Source organism: Mus caroli, unplaced genomic scaffold (genome assembly GCF_978045245.1).
Source record: "Mus caroli unplaced genomic scaffold, Mus_caroli_1 scaffold_12, whole genome shotgun sequence".
NCBI classification, from domain to species: domain Eukaryota; kingdom Metazoa; phylum Chordata; class Mammalia; order Rodentia; family Muridae; genus Mus; species Mus caroli.
Window position 1 is genome coordinate 50,746,090 of NW_028227267.1, and position 21,581 is coordinate 50,767,670.

Below are 21,581 nucleotides of genomic sequence, written 5' to 3' on the forward strand. Positions count from 1 at the left end.
GCTGATGCACACGGAGACCAGAGTGTGCAGGAAACGCAGGCACAGGCAGCAGTCACTGCAGTTTTTTTAATTCAATGGGTAGACACTTTTTCTCTGCTGGTAAAATATTCAGTGATGGGGATGACAGGTTTTGACAATGCCCTTATCACTCTGAATAATAATCATTAGGTTACCTGCCACCTACCTCCAGTCTGCAATGTTCCTCAGGGGTAGAGACTTGTGCCTTGGTCCCTAGCTCAGACTTTAAGACAAATAACTATGTATGCACTTCTTAATTACGATATAATGGTGGGTAACAAGTGGATACTTAACAAACATTTGTACATCTAAAAGATTGTTTTCTCCGTTTCTTCACGTATGTACGAGCAGTGGACCGCATGCATGTATGGATGTCCTACCTGTGTGAGCCTACACTGTGGAGGCAAGAAGCTAACGCTAGGAATCATTCTTCTTCCCACATGATTCAAACAAGATGGAGGTACAAACTGTAATCCCAGCACCCGGGAAACAGAGGCAGGCAGATCTTGGTGAGTTTGAAGCCAGCCTACAAGCCAGGTCTACACAATCGGTTCCAGGACAGCCAGGGATACAGATAAACCCTATTTTGAAAAATGAAAATGAGTGACAGGGTCTCTCAGTGAGACCCGGAACTGGATGATTCTGCTAGTTTTTCTGGCTAGTTGGTAATCCCTGACTTGGGGAGAATGGTGCAGGTGCAGCATGCCTACCACATGTGTGTGCCCATGGTTCTGGGGATCTCTAGTCCTTACACTTGTTGAAAAGCACTTTAACCACAGAGCCTCTCAGCCAAGAAGCCGTTTCTGGAAGAGCATTTTTTTTTTTTTTTGGGACAGGGTTTCTCTGTGTAGCCCTGGCTGTCCTGGAACTCACTCTGTAGACCAGGCTGGCCTTGAACTCAGAAATCCACCTGCCTCTGCCTCCCAAGTGCTGAGATTAAAGGCGTGCGCCACACCACGCCTGGCGCCTGGCTCGTATTTTGTTTTTTTGTTCTGTTGTTTTTGAGATGGTCTCACCATGCAGCCCCAGCTGTCCTGGAGCTTGCTAGGTAGAGCAGACTGCCTTGATCTCCAAGATGAGCCTGTCTCAGCCTCCCTCCCAGGCACTGGGATCAAAGGTGTGCACCACCTCAGCTGATCCCTGCACAGCCTTCCCACAACGCTATCCCTCAGAATGTACATCTACTGTTCTAAAGTACTTCTTGCTGTTAAAATGCCTCTACAAGTATCTGTAGGAAGCTTTTTTGGTTACGGAATTTTGTTCTTGTGGATTTTCCCCACAGTCTCACTATGTCAAGAATGCCTGCGGAGCTCACTTGGAGCTTAGGCCACTTCAAGTCAGTAGCCTTCCTCCCGCTGAGATTACCGTAAGAACCTCCAGGTCAGGCTTTTGCATTTTCCTTTTCCTTTTTTTTCTTTTTTTTTTTTTTTTGAGAAAGGGTCTTATCCCTGGTTGGCCTGGAACTGGTAACATAGGCCTTGAGCTCATAGAGACCTTCTTGCCTCTTCCTACTGCTGGGATTAACGGTGTGTGCCACAACCACCTAGCTCTGGCTCTGAAAATAAAATGAACAATCCCATTTTCTCCTTGACTTTCATAACATAGATTTGTGCCTTCTACTTTCCTATACATGTGCATACACACACACACACACACACAGAGTGCATATAAAAACAACTTATGAAAAAGAGAGGCTACGAATTTGAAAGAGAGCAAGGAAAGGTCTGTGGGAGGTTTCACGGGGGAAAGGAGAAGGGGAAAATGATGTAATTATCTCAAAAAAAAAAAAGAAAAGAAAAAATAGATTCATTATTTTATATGTATGAGTGTTTTGCCTGCATATATGTTGTATATGCACAATGTGTGCCTGGTGTCCAGAGGTCAAAAGACGGCACTAACATCCCTGGAGCTACCATGTGAATGCTGGGAACCAGACCCAGGTCCTCTGCACGAGCAGCCAGCACTCCTAACCTCTGAGTGTCTCTCTGGCCCCTCCCTTCTCCCTTTGATGGAATTTTACAGGACCCAAGAATTCCTAAGATGCTATTTTCAGAAGACAATAAAGAATCCTTAAAACTATCCCATCTTTTTTAGACAAAGGCACATTTCTCCATTTCATGAGCTCTTGAACAAGTATCTCTGACCTGTCAAGTTGCACTGGGAACAAGAGAAGAGATAGGGACCCCACACAAGCCCCCTTCCAACACAGAGCAGCATCGCTTAGAAGGGAAGGACAGAATTACTTAAATATTAACATTATATTACAGTATGAATGATTTAAGAGACACTAATGGAAAAGGCAATTTCTACAGGCATATAAGTTTAATCCTTAGTTAGTACTGCAGTCTAAGATCTAGGAGCCCATGTGAAAACGCAGTAAGAAGCACTGAAACCTGATACCCTAGGAGCTCCGTCACAAGACAAACATGGAGAGTGTATCACTTTATCCTTACATACAAGTTACTCTGAGTAAGCAAACCCTGATAATAAACGAGGCTTTCGTTTGTCTGTGTAAGATAATGTACCATTTGGGATACTGGCATTTCGTCTCCTGAGGAGCAGCAGCTTGCCGTACCGATTTATACAAGTATCCCATTCCTCTTCTCAAGGCACAAAGACAGGCAGGCAAGCACAGCATCACGAGCCTCACGTTGCTATTGGCTACTAGGCTGTGCATACAAAAGGCTGTGCTTAGGAAAGGCTGGGTGTAAGAATAAACTGTTGCCCATGAACAAATGCACCTACAAAAAAAGAAAAAAAAACAACTAAAACAAGCCAGGCGGTGGTGGCGCACGCCTCTAATGCTAGCACCTGGGAGGCAGAGGCAGGTGGATTTCTGAATTCGAGGCCAGCCTGGTCTATAAGAGTGAGTTCCAGGACAGCCAAGGCTACAAAGAGAAACCCTGACTCGGGAAAAACAAAAAACAAAAAACTAAAACAAACAACAAAACAAAACACCCAAACTTTTCACTGCTACTATTGTATTTTTGGAGACAGCCTCATTATACTGCCGTACCCGTCCTGGAACTCTCTATGTAGACCAGGCCATCTTTACACTCACAGAACCCTCACGGCTACCACCACTTCTGCCTTTGTGCTGGGACCCGAGGGGTAAGTCATAACCGGCCTATTGTTATTAACCATTTAGAGCACCTCAGACACAACCAGAATCAAAACAGGTTTAACCAACCTATTTAAAATGATTTAGAAGTGATCCTTGAAGCAAATTCTAACTTTTTCCCGTTACCATTTTACTGCTGTGTCTTGTAGCTATGTGATATTGAGGTAGGTAGGGAAAACAGGATTTAAGCCACCAATGCTCTGCCTATCCAGTATTTTCAAATGAGCTTACTTTTTAAAAGTTCTAGAGGGCTGCCAGGCGGCTAAGATTGGGAGCGCTGTCAATCACTCAGTTGAAATATAGGGAAACCACAAAGATTTATTTACTAAATTCTTTGTGAGAACAGATATATGGGCTTAGGCTTTGAACACATCTTTTTGTTAGGTTGCTGAACAGACTGTCTACCATAGATCAAGGAAGATGATGGACAATTTCAGTATTTGCCCAAGCTTTTACCTTGTCAGAATCAATATGACTGGATTATCTTAGCCATAAAGTGAAGGTCAAAATCACCTTTAGCAGTAAAAAAAACCCAAAAAAACCCCACAACCCTCTGTATATAACCCTAAGCTTCATATATCCCAGAAATGAATGGGGAAAATCCAGAAATAAAGGCCTTTTCAGACAACAAGCTAAGCCCCTCCTTGCTACGGTTTTACAGACCACCACTTAAAGGTTGGCAGGAACACTGCAGATACAGGAACAGTCCTCCAAGGTGTCAACAACTTCATTTCTGCTCCTTTCTTTTTCCGGTTGCTGAGACAGGGTTTCTCTCTGTAGCCCTGGCTGTCCTCAAACTCAAGAGATCCCCTCTCTCTGTGCCTAGAGTGCTGGGATTAAAGGTATGCCCACAACACCAGGCATGAACAACCACTTTAAAACTGCCAGTGTGCAAGGCCACGGACCGTCATGGACCAGGGATGGACACATTATTTTGAATGACACACAAAGGAGCTTTCACCCTTCACCATGGATGGTGTGAGCTGGGGATTCTCAAGAGTCCTTGAAGTTTCACCTCATGGCCCTAGAAAAAAAATACCTTCCTCAAACGATAACAAACTTGTCTTACAATGGGAGAAAACTAAATAAACTTTTTCAAAGGGAGCAAGCTTCTGGTTTGTGAATCAAAAAATATAATGGCCACAAGATGGCAGCAGAGGCAAGACTATGAGACGACCTCTAGAACTACCACAGTAGAGCACTAAACCCTAATTAGCCACAAGAAAATGAGACCATGCCATTTGCCCACCACCCCCAAACTAGACTTAGAAGACAGCTGGGACCGACCTCTCCTAAGAGTGTAAGTGAGCAGACTGTTACTCGGGAGGAGGTAATACTGGTAGCAGAATTTAAGAACATTCAAGCAAATACAGAGCAATAGGACATTTTCCAAAGCAAGCCACAATTCCTGATGTTTTAAAGGTAAGCAATCTCACTATTTCAATACTTCATTTTTTTTTTTATTTTCATTTTTCGTGAGTTTCAGACTATGAAGTCGGGATTCAGAGTAAGTAAATGTTTACAGACAGGGTTTCTCACCGTAGCAGGTCAGCCTTGAAACTTACTATGAATCCAAGGATGACATCCAATCTTCCTGCCTCCCCCGAGTGTGCACCCCATGCCCTTTTCTTTTCTTTTCTTTTTTTTCTTTTCTTTTCTTTTCTTTTCTTTTCTTTTCTTTTCTTTTGGGAGGCAGAGTGTATCTCTGCGGTATCTATCCCAGGCTAGCCTTGAGCTTTCAATGGTTCTGCCTCAGCCTCCATAATACTGGGGTTGGAGGAGAATACTGGGCCTATGCGTGTGTGTGTGACCCTGCATTATTCCAGTAACTTAATTTATAATACAAAGCTCAAAATAATGAGTATCTAACTACAAAATTAAGTAGACATGAATATTCCTTTTACAAATTAAGTACTAAAAAGCTCACATTAACCGTAAGAACGGTGTCTTAAGAAATCACTTCTGATGCCAGGGCGCCCTACCTGCCGTACACTACTTGCTCTCAACTGGTACAAACTGCTCAGTGAGGCGACATCCAACAACCAGGGAAAGGCAAGCTCCTAGGCATTACAATTAGTCTTTGCTTTTGCTTGTTTTGTTCTGAGTCAGGGTATTGCTATGTAGCCCAGGCTGGCCCTAAACTCACACTCTGCCTGCCCTAGGCTCCACTGCAGTGCCACCACGGTCAGGTTTGTGAAACTCTCTCTCTCTCTCTCTCTCTCTCTCTCTCTCTCTCTCTCTCACGGTCAGGTTTCTGAAACTCTCTCTCTCTCTCTCTCTCTCTCTTTTAAAAAATATTTATTTATTTATCTATCTATTTATTTATTTATTATATGTAAGTGCACTGTAGCTGACTACAGATTCACCAGAAGAGGGCATCAGATCTCATTAAGGACGGTTGTGAGTTACCATGTGGTTGCTGGGATTTGAACTCAGGACCTTTGGAAGAGCAGTCAGTGCTTTTAACCACTGAGCCATCTCTCCAGCCCCCTACACCCATTTAAGAGACAGTGTCTCTCTCTGTAGCCCTAGTTGTCCTATAATTTGTTATACAGACAGACTAGCCTCCAACTAAGTGATCTGCCTATCTCTGCCTCCCAAGTGCTGAGATTAAAGGCAGATGCCATTAAGCCTAGCCTAAAGGACTTGATATGCAGCACTGGTGTGGAACTTGCCAACAGGGCTGACTTCAAATCTGTGGCAATTCTCTAGTCTTGTTTTCCTGAGCATTCTTAGGTGACGCGCCTATCGATTGATTTTGCAATAGGTTTTCATCTAGCTGCTGTCAATCTGCCGTGTGCCTGCTGGCATTTAATCCTCTTGCACCTCCCTCACAAATGGGATTACACCACAAACCATCATGTCTAGCTTGTAGACCACCAGTCTTTATTAAACTGAGTCCTTGGACTCAGATATGATTAGAACACTGAGTTAGAATTCTGTTTTAAGCAGCAGGGTTACACTCAGGTGTTTACTGTTTAAAGCGGTTACCTATTTCAGCTCAAAGATTCCACATGGTTTTTTCTTATGCCTGGATCATTACTTTCCAAACCACCTTAAAGTTCTGGAAGTTGAGGCCTACCATAGTGACATTAAAGTCTGGCCTCTCTCTATCCATGAAACACTTCCTTCACGTTTTAAAAGCAAGTCAGGACCGCTGAGTAAAAGAAACCCTATGGAGCAAAGCCTGGTGCCACACTTGCCGCTCCTTGTTATCTCCTTACTTACACAGTGTGATGAGTCCTTTCTGATTCTGGCAGATGAGATATCTGAGTCTCTGAGGTTTGAGGCTGTGTGGCAGCTGGTGGCTCTGCCTCTTCAGCTTCACACTTCTTTGGGCTCCCCTGTTAATAGAGAGCAAAAACCAAACAAAACAAAGGATTTAATCCTGTTAGATTAATTTTCTTTAACTTGAAGCTAGTAAAAGACAGTGCATGACATACATAGTAGCAGTTTCACATAAGGCCATCTTTATTATTTTAGAATGTGGAATGGAATGTGGCTTAAAATTGTTCCTATATAAATTAGTTTGTTTTTTTTTCTTTCAGGTTCTCATTTTGTAGTTCTGGCTGGCTTGGAACTCACTATGCAGATTAGGATAGCCTTGCAACTTACTGATACCCACCCCAATACTTCTGCCTCCTACATGCCGGGATTGAAGCTGTAAGCCATAATGGCTGGCTAAAGGTAGCTACTTTGAGACTCTCTAGGCCGAGGCCTGTAATCTCAGCACTCTGGAGGCTACGCCATGAGGATGGGCAAGGGATGAACAAGACCCTGGTTTTGTTTTTGTTTTTCTCAAGATAAGGATTCTCTGAGTAGCTCTTGGCCATCCAGAAAATCACTCTGTAGATCAAGCTGGCCTTGAACTCAGAGACCTGCTTGCCTCTGCCTCCCAAGTGACGAGACTGAAGGTGTGAGCCATCACTACCAGCTCCCATAACCAACTCAAAGCAATCCTCCTCAATACTAAGATATAAGCCCGTGCTATTGTGCCTGGCTCTTGAATTTGGGGAGTAAGGTGGTACACGTCTTAAATCCCAGCACTAGGGAGGCAGAGGAGACAGATCTCTGAGTTTGAGGTCAGCCTGGTCTTCAGTTCCAGGATAGCCAGAGCTACAAAGAGAAACCCTGTCTCAAAACAACCAAACCAAACCAAACCAAACCAAACCAAACCAAACCAAATAAAGCCACAAGAAACAGAGTCTATTATACAGCTCTGGCTGTCCTGGAACTCACTATTGTAGACCAGACTGGCCTTGAATCTCAGAGATCTGCCTGCTTCTCAGTGCTGGGATTAAAGGTATATGCCACCACATCCAGCTTAGAATTCAGTAGCTGACGACCTGAGTTCTAGCCCTGACAACTACATGGTAGAAGAACCAAGACTTGGCCTCTGACCCTCATATACACTCGCCAACCCTCCAACAAACAAACAAGTAAGTATTCTCAATCGTCTGCATTTCTTGACTGCCGTCCAGACAGATCTTTGAATTTGATGGTGAAGACACTCACACACCTGTAATCCCAGCAAGTGCAAGGCCAAGGCAGAACCATTAGTCTGACGCTGGCCTGTAAGATGCTGTCTCAAAAACACTGAACAACGGGAAACTCCAGCCTACCTGCTCCAGCTGCAACCTCTGGATCACATGCTGTTGCTCTGGCTCAGGATGGCTCAGATGCCTCCCCCGGACAGACGCTGAGAACGTGGGAGCCTTCTCCTTTGGTTCAAGGACCTGCAGCTGTGGCCCAGACGGAGCTGCAGCCTCCTGACCACAAGAGGGATCTTTGGTTTCAGTGTAGCTGGTGTTGCTATCTCTGGAGACTCCAGGGCTCAGAGACTAAAAACACAAAAGGAAACACGAAAGGGAAATTATTTTATACTCCAAATATTTCGGAAAGATTAGTCTGAGTAGATCCTGTATATGCAGGAGACCACTAGACTTTTCCCAGTTTTGGTGACCCAGTCCAGTCTGGATCTTTTTTATCTTCTTGATAAAGAGATTTAAGTAGCACAAACAGGTATTGGACTTGATCTATAGCCCAGGATGGCCTTAAACTGAAGATCCTTTAGCCTCTACCTCCCAAACGCTGGAAGTACAAGCTGATTAGGAATACCTGGTCTTCCTCTAGATCTCCTTGTCTCGTGTATGTACTGCCATTTAAGTGAATAATCTCCAACTACATATTCAACAACTTTACTATGTTTCATCCAGAGGCTTACACTCTCAAGAAGCTTGTATTGATGAAAGAGGTGTATTCAATATGCTTTGTAATCAAAGGGGTTCAGAACACTGCACTGACTCTGTAATGAAGGAAAAGTAACAGTGGAGTCTGTAGGAGTCTTCTATTCCTCTTAGAAATCATTACAGGTTATTCTGAGTTTCAAAATGACCAGAGACAGGATTCTCCATACTCACTTTTCTGCTGCTGCTTGACGCGGAACGGGAACGAGATCGGGAACGTGACCTGGACTCTGAAGTTGACCTGGAGCCCATCTTGGGCCTCTCGTGAGGGTTGGCATGAACTCGTGCTTGGGCTCCATCTCTCTGCTTAGATCCTGGAGACGACTGTGGGTGGGAAGCCGCACTGTCAGGAGATGGAGATCTGGATGGAGAGCTGGAGGATGAAGGGGAGGAGGACCTGCTAGAGGATGAGTCGGCTGACTGCTTCACACTGTGCTCTGGGAAGAGAGCGTGGGAAGCTCTTCTGCCCTCCTTCTGTTCCAAAGACTGTTTCTTCATAGGTTCCTCAGTGATGCCTTTGGCGGGTGCTGACTCCTCTACTGTTAGAGGGAGGGGAGCAGACTTGTCATGCTCACTGTCAACACCCTTCTGGGCGGAGTATTCAGGCAGTAAGCTTTTCTGAGCCAGAGGCAGGACACTCTCGTCTGACACTCTCCCTGCTGGAGACTCTGCTTTGGTGTCTGTAGTACCTGACAAAGGAGACAGGCTTCTTACCAGCTGCACCGTATGAGGAGACGCTAGTGGCTCCCTGGCTCCAGCATCTGTGTTAGGAGGAGATAACTGAATGAGGACAGGGGGTGCTGGGCCTTCCACTGGCTCCATCTCTTCCTGGAGTTGTATATGAGTTGGTGGAGATGACGCTTCCTTGGTAAGTAAAGGTGGGGGTGTTTCCTCTTCACTGACTATCTGTTCTGGCTGCAGCACAACAGGGGCCTTCTCTAGGTCTTCAGGAAGTGGAGGTGGGGAAGGAGACTGGGATTTTTCCTCCAAACCTTGTGAAGACTTTACCTCATTTTCTTCTTGAGGGAGAGAAACAATTTGTGTCTCTTTCTCTTGTTGCTGTCTGGCCAGATGACTTCTTCTAGCTTCTTCTTGGGATCTAGTAACTCGCCCTCCTTTCTCTAACTCATCCTTTTCCTGGGATCTTATGACTGGGGGTTTCTCATCCACCACCTTTTCTGGTTTTGGTCTGGTCCTCTCTTCCCCTTCTTCATCCTCAAACTGCTTCAGGGTTGGTGCCTCAGCATCTCCAGATTTCTGTGCCTCATCTACCTCCTCTTCCTCTTCATCATCATCTTCTTCTTCCTCCTCTTCTTCTTCCTCCTCCTCTATTTTTAAATTTCGATCTGCTCTGACCCTCAGGTTTCTAGATGGTGTCTCTTGATCCTCTTCCTCCTCAGCAGCCTGACTGTACTCAGGGAGTTTAGATTTTGCCTGAAAGAAAAGATATACATCTGCTTGAAGTGAACAGAGGAAAAGCATCTCTCAAGGCACTCTTGGGAAGGAGAACTTCAGCAACTCGGCAGTGGGTGAGAGAGTAACCTCTGCTGAGCCGGGCTCCTCAACAAATCAAAGCTGAGGAACCAGGAGCACGGTAAGGAAGCTGCTTCTCATTTGTGCTTTAGCTTCCAATCTCCTATGTTCTTAAAAAGATTTATTTTATTATTTATTTATGTCCATGTGTTATCCTTGTGAGCACAAGTGCCATCAGAGGCAGAAGAGGGCACCTGATTCCTGGGAACTGAAGTTATGGGTGGCTGTGAGCTGCCATGTGGGTGCTGGGGCTACAGCTTGACTCTTCTGGAAGAGCAGCCAGTGTTGGGACCTGCTAAGCCATTTCTCCAGCCCTGGTTCTAAATGGTTTTAAGGTTTATTTCATGTGGATGAATAGTTTGCTCACATGTATACAGGTGTATCATGTATGTGCCTAGTAAGTACCTGAGGTCAGAAGAGGTCTTCACCACTGAGCACTTCTCTACAGACCCTGACTTAATTTTAAACTTTTAACAGAATATCTACAAAGTAGAAGAGAGATCTAACCTACTGTTACTTAGCATTTCTTTATCACTTTGGCTTTTTCCCCCTTTTCTCTTTGAGATGCAATACCACACCCTGTTTCTCATCTTCCTTCTCCTCCTCTCTCTTTGAAGCAAGGTCTCATGTAGCCCAGGGTGGCCTCAAATGCAGTGAGATAATGTCTCTGTCCCCAGGTGCTGAGAATCAAGTGGCTCTTACCCAGTGCTGTCACGGCTTTGCAGTCAATTATCCTGAGGCTATACTTCTACATTGTTCTTCCTTAACACTGGCTCAGATAGTTTTAATTGAATAATTACATCACATCTTGTCTTATTATTCAGCTAAGAATATAGTCCAGCCTACTGACTTTTATATTTAAAAGATTCGGGGTGTGTGTGTGTGTGTGTGTGTGTGTGTGTGTGTGTAACTCAAGAGGACAACTTGATGGGAGCTATTATTCCCCTTCTGCTGTGAGGGTCTCTGAGACTGAAATCAGGTCATTAAGTGCCTTTACTCATTCAGCCCTCACAGTTAAGTTTTAAAAACCCACGTATATGGTCATGGCAGTCACAGTAGCATATATCTGTAACTCCAGCATACAGGAAAATCAGACAACAGGATCCAGTGAGACTGTCAAAAAAAAAAAAAAAAAAAAGAAAGTTAAAAATCTATTATTTGATCAGAAGCCTGAAGGCCAGAGCAGATCTAACCTACAAAACAAAAGCAGTGGCTGAGATTAGACGATGGCCGCACAGGCTGAGACCCCGACTCTGCCACAGCCTGAGATGCAGAGAGCTGCAGGCACCCTGGGGGGTGGGTGGGGGAGGGGGGGTTGGGGTTGGGTTACCTGTCTAACTCTGGATGATCGTCTTTCTCCTTTCCTCGGCTTCTCATCATCAGATTCTCCTTTTTCTTCAGAAAAAGAGGAGCTCTTTCCTATCAAATGAAAGAAAAGCAAATCATATTTGTGACACGAAAGCCTTGATTCACAACTTTCTAAAATCCAACCAGTCATTGCCTATGAGGTGTTGAGTCAAAGAGTTCTACCTTTTTTTCACATATATATGCTCGAGGCTACACAAAGGTTCTTTTTAAATAACTCTTGCCATGAGGCTGGAGAGATGGCTCAGCAGTTAAGGGCACTGACTACTCTCCTAGAGGTCCTGAGTTTAATTCACAGCAACTGCATGGTGGCTCACAACCATCTGTGATGCGATCTGATGCCCTCTTCTGGTGTCTGAGGACAGCTACAGCATATCCACATACATAAAATAAATTTAAAAAAACAAAACAAGAAACCTCTTGCTATGCATTTTGAAGAATATTTTAATACCTCAACTCAAAAGTAACCTCCAGAAACTTCAAATCGCCCAGCAGGGGTACAGAAATACAAAGCATACCTAGATCTATAATGTCTTTTCATATTCTGAAGCAGAATTTCAGATTTTACCATTCTGAAGGCAGGAATGGTTGGTCACTCACACGGACAATGTCAGCCCTCCAGAGGTTGAGGCAGGAGCACTGCCGGGAATTCAAGGCCAGCCTGAGTTGCTCTATGTTGAGTTCCAAGCCAGCCTGGACTACAATATGAGCCTGTCACTGCTTTGTACCTACTTACCAAAGTTACTTTACGAGTATGGGTGTTTTTTGCCTGTTTGCATGATTTTTATCTTGTGCCTTCCGAGGCGGTATCAGATCCCCTGGAGTTGGAGTTACAGACAGTTGTAACCCATCATGTGGGTGTTAGGAATCAAACTCAGGTCCTCTGGACAAGCAGACAGTGCTCCCAATTGTAGAGGCACCTCTCTAGTCCTGGATCACATCTGAACAATGTGTCTAGTATTATGATTTGTTAGTCCCTCTTACCCAAAACTAGAAATGAAAACTCAGGGCCTTGTGCATGCTCAGCAAGCACGGTAGGGAGCTGGAGAGACGATTCAGCAGTTAAGAGCACTGGCTCTTTCAGAGGACCTGGGTTTAATTTCCTGCACATACATGGTAGCTCACAATCATCTGTAACTCCATTTTCCGGAGGTCTGATATCTTCTTCTGGCCTTCCTGGGTACAGGCATGTACAAGGTGCATAGGCACACAGGTAGGAAAATACTCATACATTTAAAAAAAAAAATTAAATAAAAAACACCCTACCGTTAAAGTATACCCTCACTCTTTTGTCTTGGCTTGAGATGAGGAATTGCTGTACCGGATCCTCCTGCCTTTGATTCCCGAGTACTAGAATTTATATGTGTGAGCCATGCTGGCTCTACTGGTTAGGTCTGACCAAAATATGATTAAATATACCAGTCAATCTGCACAATCATAAACTCAAGAGATGAGTAAAGAAGGTTTTTTTGTTTTTGTTTTTAAAATGAAGACAGGAATACAGCTCAATACTATGCAGTGTACACTTAACAAAGTGGCAAAGACTGGGCCAAAACTTCCAGGGATAAAAGAAGGAAAAGGTTGGGTGGCGGCTGCAGCAGCGCACGCCTTTTATCAAGCACTTGGGAGGCAGAGGCAGGCAGATTTCTGTTGGAGGCCATCCTGGACTACAGATTGAGTTCCAGGACAGGCAGGGATATGTAGAGAAACCTTGTCTCAAAACCAAACAAAACAAAACCAACCAAACCAAACCAAACTAAACCAAAAAAGTACACAGACAAATTAATTCATGCTAAATGAACAGGGCTTTAGAACTGTGTCCTCTTATGTTTTATACACTGGTATTCAAGATGGAAAGTTTTTTTTTCTTCCCTTCAAGGGAAAGAAAGCTTGAAAAGTATCAGTCTAGACCATTCAAGTCTAGAATGTTCCACTAGAACATTACAGTACTATATAGAAGATCTGAGCACAACTTATTCACATACATGTGGCACTGCATGGGGAGGTTTAACCTCCAATGTGGGCAGAAGGGATACAGAATGGCAATACATGGATAAGAATTAGTTTAGTAAACAGCACGGGATGGAGAGATCAGTTGATGGCTCAGGCACTTAGAGCACTGGCTACTCTTCCAAAGGACCTGGGCTCCACTTCCAGCTATCATCAAATAAAAGCTCACAACTGGCTGTACCTCCAGTTCCAGGGAATCTGATGCCCTCTTCTGGCCTCCACAGGCACTGCAGTGTGGTATGAAGACAAATATGTAGAGAACACCCATACAAACAAAATAAAATTTCAAAACTGGCATAAGGACAGGAGGTACTCATTAGAAGAGTAGGTGGCTTCTGAGGAAAAGGCTTGTCTAATAATGCATGAAGCTTGGGTTCACTGTCCAAGGGGGAGGAGAGAAAGAAAAGTAATTCTATTCCAAATGCTTAATTAGCTAAGATGGGCTTAACTTTAATACAGCTCAGAAAGCATCGATTTAGGCTAGAGCTGGAGCGCAGATGTTTAGCAGGCATGAGGCCCTCGCTTCAGTTCTGAGCACCACCAAGAAAGTTTAAAGCATACACAAATTATGACCTGTATGAACAGTATTTAAGCCAGTGTGAACAATCCTGGTTGCTTAAGCTGACCCAGGATCTGCTGTTGTTTTCCATATACCAGCAATTTAAAGTGAACTAGGCTTTGCTTTTGTAACAGACACAACCAAACTAAAACTAATAAAACCAACTAGCAAGATTACAAATGTTTTATAAATGTTTAATTACATGATCACTTGATTAACGTAATCTCTTAAATGATATAATTTCATATCTGAGTAAATAAACATTTGTATCACTTGCATTAAGATTGTTTATACAGGATCTATGTGATATACAGTGACAATCCACACTTTCACCAACATAGGAGGCAGAGGCAGGAGGATGTGAGTTCGAGGCCAGCATGGACTACTAATTGAGTTCTAGGATCCAGGAAACTCTATCTTAAAAAACAAAAACACTCCCCCTACCCCCGCCATGCCCCCAGCCCTAAACAATACTATGGGCTAAATGACACAATCTCATAATTCACTGACCTGAATTAGGTTAAATTACGAAGTAAATAAAGTTTCAAGCTAAATGCAGAGATGCTATTCTCCATAAACACAAAAGCAGAGCACTGGCTGGGTGTTAACAGCCATGCCTTCAATCCCAGCAACAAGGCAGTGACAGCACATTTCTGTGAATTTGAGGCCAGTTTATGTAGTGAGTCCCAGGACAGCCAGAGTCACTTAATAAAGAGACCCTGCCTCATAACAAACAAACAAACAAACACGCAAAACCAAAGCCAGGTATGGTAGCACTGGCTTATTAGCCCAGTCTGAAAAATAGGATAAAGAATTCAGTCGGGCGTGGTGGCGCACGCCTTTAATCCCAGCACTCAGGAGGCAGAGGCAGGCGGATTTCTGAGTTCGAGGCCAGCCTGGTCTGCAAAGTGAGTTCCAGGACAGCCAGGGCTATACAGAGAAACCCTATCTCGAAAAACAAACAAACAAAAAAAACAAAACAAAAAAAGGAATTCAAGGCCACCCTGGCCTTCCTAGTGAATGTCTCAAAAAACCACCAACACAGCACTCACAAAAAATGGTCCAACCCCTACCACTGTCAAAATACAAAACAAAGCAAAGCAAAGCACTAACAAAAAAAATAACGAAAAATACAGCAATAAAGAAATTGTATATGAAGTTGGCCAGAGATAAATGTTATTAGGCCAAAGGCAAGTTTCATTAACTTGTGATTTAAAAATTACATATACCCAAGTTTAACAGATTCAAACTGTAGGTTGGTGTACTGTACATTATTTTGGATATCATACCATAAAACCTCAGTAGGTTTCTGATTATTTCTGTGGAAGCACTAAGTAAAAGATCATCAAAAAGATCTGGGAAAACAGGTGAGCTGTTCAGAGTTTTGATCATCACTGTTTTGGAAAAGCTATGAAAACGGGATGGGATTCTCGGAATGAAGCACAGAATCACTAACAGTACAAAACCTGAGGTGCAGGCTAGCTTTTCCATTAGGTGATATCATGGGACCCAGGCTTGGGAGAGCACATGACCACATGAATGTTTGAAGTCAGACAGGATGAACATTGACCACTTCACCTGATGGGGAACCCAATGCTAGCAATGGGCTAATAATACACAAGATAAATCTGGTCAAGCTTTATTTCTAAAAAGTGCAAAGCCAGAAGAGAAAGGAAAGGTGGCTGGTGGAGAGTGACGGGCACATTAACATGGAGAATGTAAAGGGCATTTGAGAATAGTTTAGGATTGCTGTCAGAGACAGGGAACGGCCATATAGTCCAGGCTGACTCCAAACTCTCCACACTCTCGCTTTCGTCTCTGAGTGCTGGGATGATGGGAATGTGCCACCACTATCAGCTGCAAAGTAGTTTCTTTATCTCAGAAGACAGTGTGTGGACAGGATTCATAGGACCTAAAGTAGGCAAATATGAACCACAACAAAGACCACTAACAAGGTATCCTTATATATACACAGGCAGCAAAAATAAATAGACCTAGGAACGAATGATGACAAACATAAGTACTCAGCCTTCTAAGGAATGAGTCTGCTACTGTTACTTCCTTAGATTCTCAGCAACCTGTGTGTGTGTGTGAGAGAAAACACACACACACACACACACACACACACACACACACAATGAGAACTGAGTAAGGCCATCACAGGCTCTTCAGATGTATGATGGGGAGAGCCAGGGAAGAGAAGGGAAAAATCCAATACCCTCAGCATACACTTTTCAAAATGTTTCTCTGCTTTTCCTAGACTGAGTTCTTAAAAACAAACATCTAATGGGCTGGAGAGATGGCTGGCTTATTGGTGAAGAAAACTTCATTCTTGCAGAGGACCTAGCTAGGTTCAGTTCCCTGCCTCCACATGGTGGCTCACAACTAGCCGTAACTCCAGTTCTGCAGGCACCAAACCCATGTACAAATACATACATGCAGTCAAAAACACCCTCATAAAATAAATCTTAAAAAAAAAAACAACAACTATCTTCCTGTAGGAGTTTTCTTTATAGCATTTAAGTGAGAGTTTGCTATGAGGTAAGCGAAGAGATCCTAATAAAATACAACCATGAGCCGGGCAGTGATGGCACACGCCTTTAATCCCAACACTCAGGAGGCAGAGGCAGGCAGATTTCTGAGTTCTAGGCCAGCCTGGTCTACAGAGTGAGTTCCAGGACAGCCAGGGCTACACAGAGAAACTCTGTCTCGGAAAAAAAGAAAAATACAACCATGAAAAACTATTCTGTGGTTAGTCATTCATACATCAAATTATTTGAGAAAACTAACCGGCAGAATAAAATGCGGAATCTCAGGACTCATACCAAGATTCACAGAGGACCCAGGAACTCATGGTCTTAAGCATTCTACAAAAACAAAACCACCTTAGGTGTCACTAGTGATTAGCAAATATGTTACGAGAAAAGTTACTTCAACCAGAACCTTACTACTGAAGACTAAAGCAGACGAAAAGGCAATGTGACATTCTTCTGAAACCTAACTGGAGGGGAGTTCTAGCAGGGTTGAGCTCCATCAGCCTGATCACTCTGCTTCAGGGATGGAGAAGGGCATCTGTCACAGGTCAGTAAACTGGGACAATGACAGCTTACTGCTTGGGGTTTTCCTTTTCGTTTTCCGAGTCTTGCCAAGCAGACCTTGCTGTCCTGCTACTGAACAGTGCAGGCAGGCCTGGGGCTTGTGGCTTCCCTCTGCCAGTCTTCCTAGCCTGGGTACACACGGCTTCACATGTTGGCTTCTTATTCACTTACAAGTATTTAATTGTGTGTAGGTGAGCATGTATATACTGCCAGTGTATAGAGGTCAGAGGACATCTTGTAGTCGACTCTCCTTCCACCACCTGGAGTTTTCAGGCTTGGCAGCAAGTATTCTTCCTCACTGAGCCTATCTTATGTCTCTCCCCCTCACTCCCACACCTTTATTTTATTTTTTTTAAACAGTATTTGTGACTAAACCCAGGACCTCATGATATTAGGCAAGTGCTCTGCACTGAGCTACATCACCAGCCCTGTACCATCTCTTCATCTTTTTTTTTTAAAATATTTATTATATGTAAATACACTGTAGCTGTCTTCAGACACTTCAGAAGAGAGTGTCAGATTTCGTTACAGATGGTTGTTAGCCACCATGTGGTTGCTGGGATTTGAACTCAGGACCTTTGGAAAAGCAGACAGTGCTCTTAACCACTGAGCCATCTCTCCAGCCCCCATCTTTTTTTTTTAATTATTGAAAATTAGATTTTATGGCCAGCCTGGTCTAGAGAGTAAGTTCCAGGTCAGCTAGAAATTATGTTTTATTTATCGTGTGTGTGTGTTTAAGTATGTGGGCATGCACGTGCCACTGCATGTGTGTAGATCAGAGGGCAACCTTTGAAAGTTCTCTCCTTCAAGTCTGGCAGCATCCATCTTCACCCACTGAGCCCACCTACCCCTCACTCCCTCACCTCATCACCATCGTTGAGACATGGTCTCTCTACAGGTCCTGGCTGTTCTGGAACTCAAAATATAGATCATGCTGGCCTTAATAAACCCCCCTCCCTCTGCCTCCTAAGTACTGGGATTAAAGGTGTGAACCGTCACACTCGTTTTTTTGTTTTTTTTTTTAATGCCAAGCTGTCCATAACTCAGAATCCCCCTGCCTCACTCTCCTGGGGTTGAACATGTGTTGCACTCTACGACTCACCTCCTACCTCTTCCTCTATCAGTCACAATCACAGGTAAAGTCCTGCTGAGGAGCTAAAACACCAGACTGGCTAGTTTTTCAAAACTTTTGCTTCTGAACCTTATTCTATTTAAGGATACACTACTCATTTTCATTTCAAATTACATTTAGAATGGAGAAGCCACGTGTTTGTGTGCCTGCATCGATGCACCAGAGGACAAACTTTTGAGTGTTTGAGTGCCATCCACCTTGACTTTCAAGAAAACTAGCCAGGAGCTTGCTAAGCAGGCTTGTCTGGTTGGCCAGCAGGCCTCAGGGATACCAGTCCACAAGCTGGGATCACAAGTACGCCACTGCATTCAGCTTTTTTTTTTTTTGGCATGAGTTCTGGGGCCCACACTCAGGTTCTCAAAAGCACTTTATTGACTGACTGCTGCCTCCTAGTCCCCAGAAAAATTTCCTCAAAAACCACAAGTCTTTACCCTATGAGAACTTTCAAGAGTTCCCTATTTACCTAGAAAATGTTTAAAATTCATATTTACTAGTTTGGCACTGGAAGCTTTCTCTAATATTACTTCAATCTAACTCCTTTAAAAACAGTCCAAGGGCTGGAGACACCGCCCAGCTGTTCAGAGTACTCGCTGCTTTTCCAGAGGACCCAAGTTTGGCTCGCAGCATGAACGCTGGGAGGCTCGCATACCTTCAGAATGACTCCCGCTTCTGGCTTCTACTGATCTCTTATGATCATCTTGAATCTATACCTCTGCCATGAAGCTTTCTCTAAGGACTACAGTTGTGAGATAGCTCACTTTTTAAAAAAATTTAACTGTATGTACATAAATATTTTTGCCTGCATATATGTCTATGTACTGTTTCTGTGCCTGATGCCTATGGAGGCCTGAAGAGGGCGTCAGATGCTTTGGAGCTAGAGATACAAATGGTTGCTAGTTGTCTTGTGGATGTTGGGAGTAAAGCCAGATTCCCTGCAAGAGCAGTGCAGGTTTCTCACTCTGATGATATAGTAGTGTATAACTAAAACACTAGCACTTGGGAAGCAACAAAGATAGACCTCAAGACTGAGGTTAATATGGGCTAAATAGCAATGCAGCCTGGCGTGGTGGTGAATGCCTTTCATCTTAGCACTCGGAAGGCAGAGGCAGGTGGCTCTTTGTGAGTCTGAAGCCAATCTGGTACATAGCAAGTTCTAGGACAACAGAGAGACCCTGTCGCAGAAAACCACAAAGGGCAGACAATATTGCTCAGTGGGTAAAGACACCAACTTGTCAAGCTGAATTCAATCCCTGGGACCCAGCTGATATGAGAGCAAACTTAAGTTGCTGTCTGATCTCCATATATGGATCTTGGCATTGGTGCGCGCGCGCACACACACACACACACTAAACAAATGCAATTAAAAAAAATATATCCCATGGTAGAAGGCTAAGGAGATGACTCAGTGGCTAAGAGCATGTGCCACTCTTCCTGAGAACCCTAGTTTGGTCCCCAGCATCCATGTTAGGTGGCTCAAACACCTGTAATTCCAGCTCCAGGGACCCAATGCACTCCTGTGAACAGACCCACACAGATACACATAATTAAAAAAAATAAATAAAAATCTTAAAACTATCCTACAGTATGTTATGTGTATCATTTGTCATGTACTTACTATCTACCATTTTAAAGTTTTACTTATTCTCTTCACCAACAGACATAAGAAGATATGTCTATAACAGGAACTGAACACATATTCTCATGACATTTATTTGAGAATGACGGTAATTCATTTATAATAGAGCACCCTCTTTCCTCCTGGCTTTCTGATCTGGGGACAGCAGAGCAGTGAGGGCAGAGTGGGTCAAGGGAGCATCCTACTCCTTCCCTATCTGCAGAAAAGCGAGGTCTCTGAAGAGCGCTTCAGTCATTCCAGGGTTGTCAGTGTTAACTTTAGCATCCAGGGGAGCTGGCAACACACACACACACACACACACCATAAAAAGAATTGTTTGTAGCCAGTAAGATGGCTGAAGAAGATAAAGGTACTAAGACGAAGCCTGATGACCTGAGTTCAATTTCCAGGATCCACATGGCAGAAGGAGAGAGGTGCCCTCTGACAGCCATACATGTTCTGTGGCATGCATGTTCTCCCTCTCCACACCCACCATGCTCCCCTCCCCCGCAGACAAATGGAGCAGGGGGAGGTGTGCTAGAGAGATGGCTCAGTTGTCAGGAGAATTGGCTGCTCTTCCAGAGAAGCGAGCTCAATTCCTGGCACCCACATGGCGGCTCACAACTGTCTGTAACTTCAGTTCAGGGGATCAGACAACTTCTGGCCTTATGGACACGAGGCACACAGGTAGTGCAGACATACACAAAGGCAAAACACTCAGACACACCTGCCTAGCATGTACAAGGCTCTGGGTTTGATCCATACACAAAGGGGGAAAAAAAAGAGAAGGAACACTTATTATCAACAGAATTTTCAGTTAGGGCTATAGCTCAGCTGGTAGAGTGCTTGCTTACCCACCATGCAGGAAGCCCTGGCTTTGATCCCTAACTGAATAAAGGAGGATGTGATGGAGCATCTACAACTTACAAATTGGGAAGCTGAGGCAGGAAGGTCAGTAGTTTAAGGCAATTTCTGGTTTCTTAGTTAACTGGAAGCCAGACTAGACTATATGAGACCGTTTCAAATAAATAAATAGATAGATAGATAGATAGATAGATAAAAAAGTGGTGGTAGCTCAGTAGTTAAGAACACTTACTGCTCTTACAGAGGCTCCAGGTTCAGTTCCTAACATCCACATGTCAGTTCACAACTACCTAGAACTCCAATTCCAGGGCATCTAATATCCTCTTATAAGTTCCCCTAGGCACCAGACATATATGTAATGCATATTTATATACACAGGCAAATACTACTTATACAAACAAAAATAATAAAACAATTTTCAAAAATTTCCCTCAAGGACTCAGACTAGGATCAAGAAATACAGACATTAACTAATCTAAGATCTTGAAATTAGCCTTAAAAGACCTTCATTTTCTTTTAACCTCATATAAAATGTCTCTCTCTCCAATAAATATCTCCAAAAAAATTAATCCTTTCTAGGAATTACATGCTAATCAAAAGAACTGAAAACATATATATTCTGAAAGTATTAAGTATGGAGGAGGAACTGTTGTTCCTGATAACCAACTGTTGGTTGTATTGACAATCGAAAATATTTGTTCATTTACACATTGCCTTAACTACACTGACCTAATGTCCACTATTACACATATACAATGCCTTGAAAACCCTCATTTTGTGAGTGGCACATGCTTTTAATCGCAGCACTAAGGAGGCTGAGGCAGGTAGCTTGCTTTCTGTGTTTAAGGCCAACCCAGTCTCCAGGGCTATATATTGAGACCTTGTGAAAAATAAGCAAAACAAATTTGAAGTCTTTCCAGATGACAAAGGCTATATTTACAGCCTTTTACATGAGATACTATGGAAAATTAGGCACCTAATAGTTTTATAATAATCTTGCTTGAACCAATTATATAGAGC

General features: G+C 43.5%; 1 protein-coding gene across 5 annotated transcripts in view; it reads right to left on the minus strand.

Moving 5' to 3' along the window:
* The window catches only part of Acin1 (apoptotic chromatin condensation inducer 1), a 44,933-nt gene that overhangs the window by 13,635 nt on the left and 9,717 nt on the right, over window positions 1-21,581 (minus strand). For all 5 annotated transcript variants that reach the window (XM_085828637.1, XM_085828636.1, XM_085828634.1 and 2 more), the window contains 4 exons: window positions 11,249-11,337; window positions 8,560-9,819; window positions 7,762-7,980; window positions 6,368-6,483 (listed from right to left, as the gene is read on the minus strand). In XM_085828637.1, coding sequence (XP_085684763.1) covers window positions 6,368-6,483; window positions 7,762-7,980; window positions 8,560-9,819; window positions 11,249-11,337 — 1,684 coding nt within the window. The remainder of the gene's footprint in view (window positions 1-6,367; window positions 6,484-7,761; window positions 7,981-8,559; window positions 9,820-11,248; window positions 11,338-21,581) is intronic.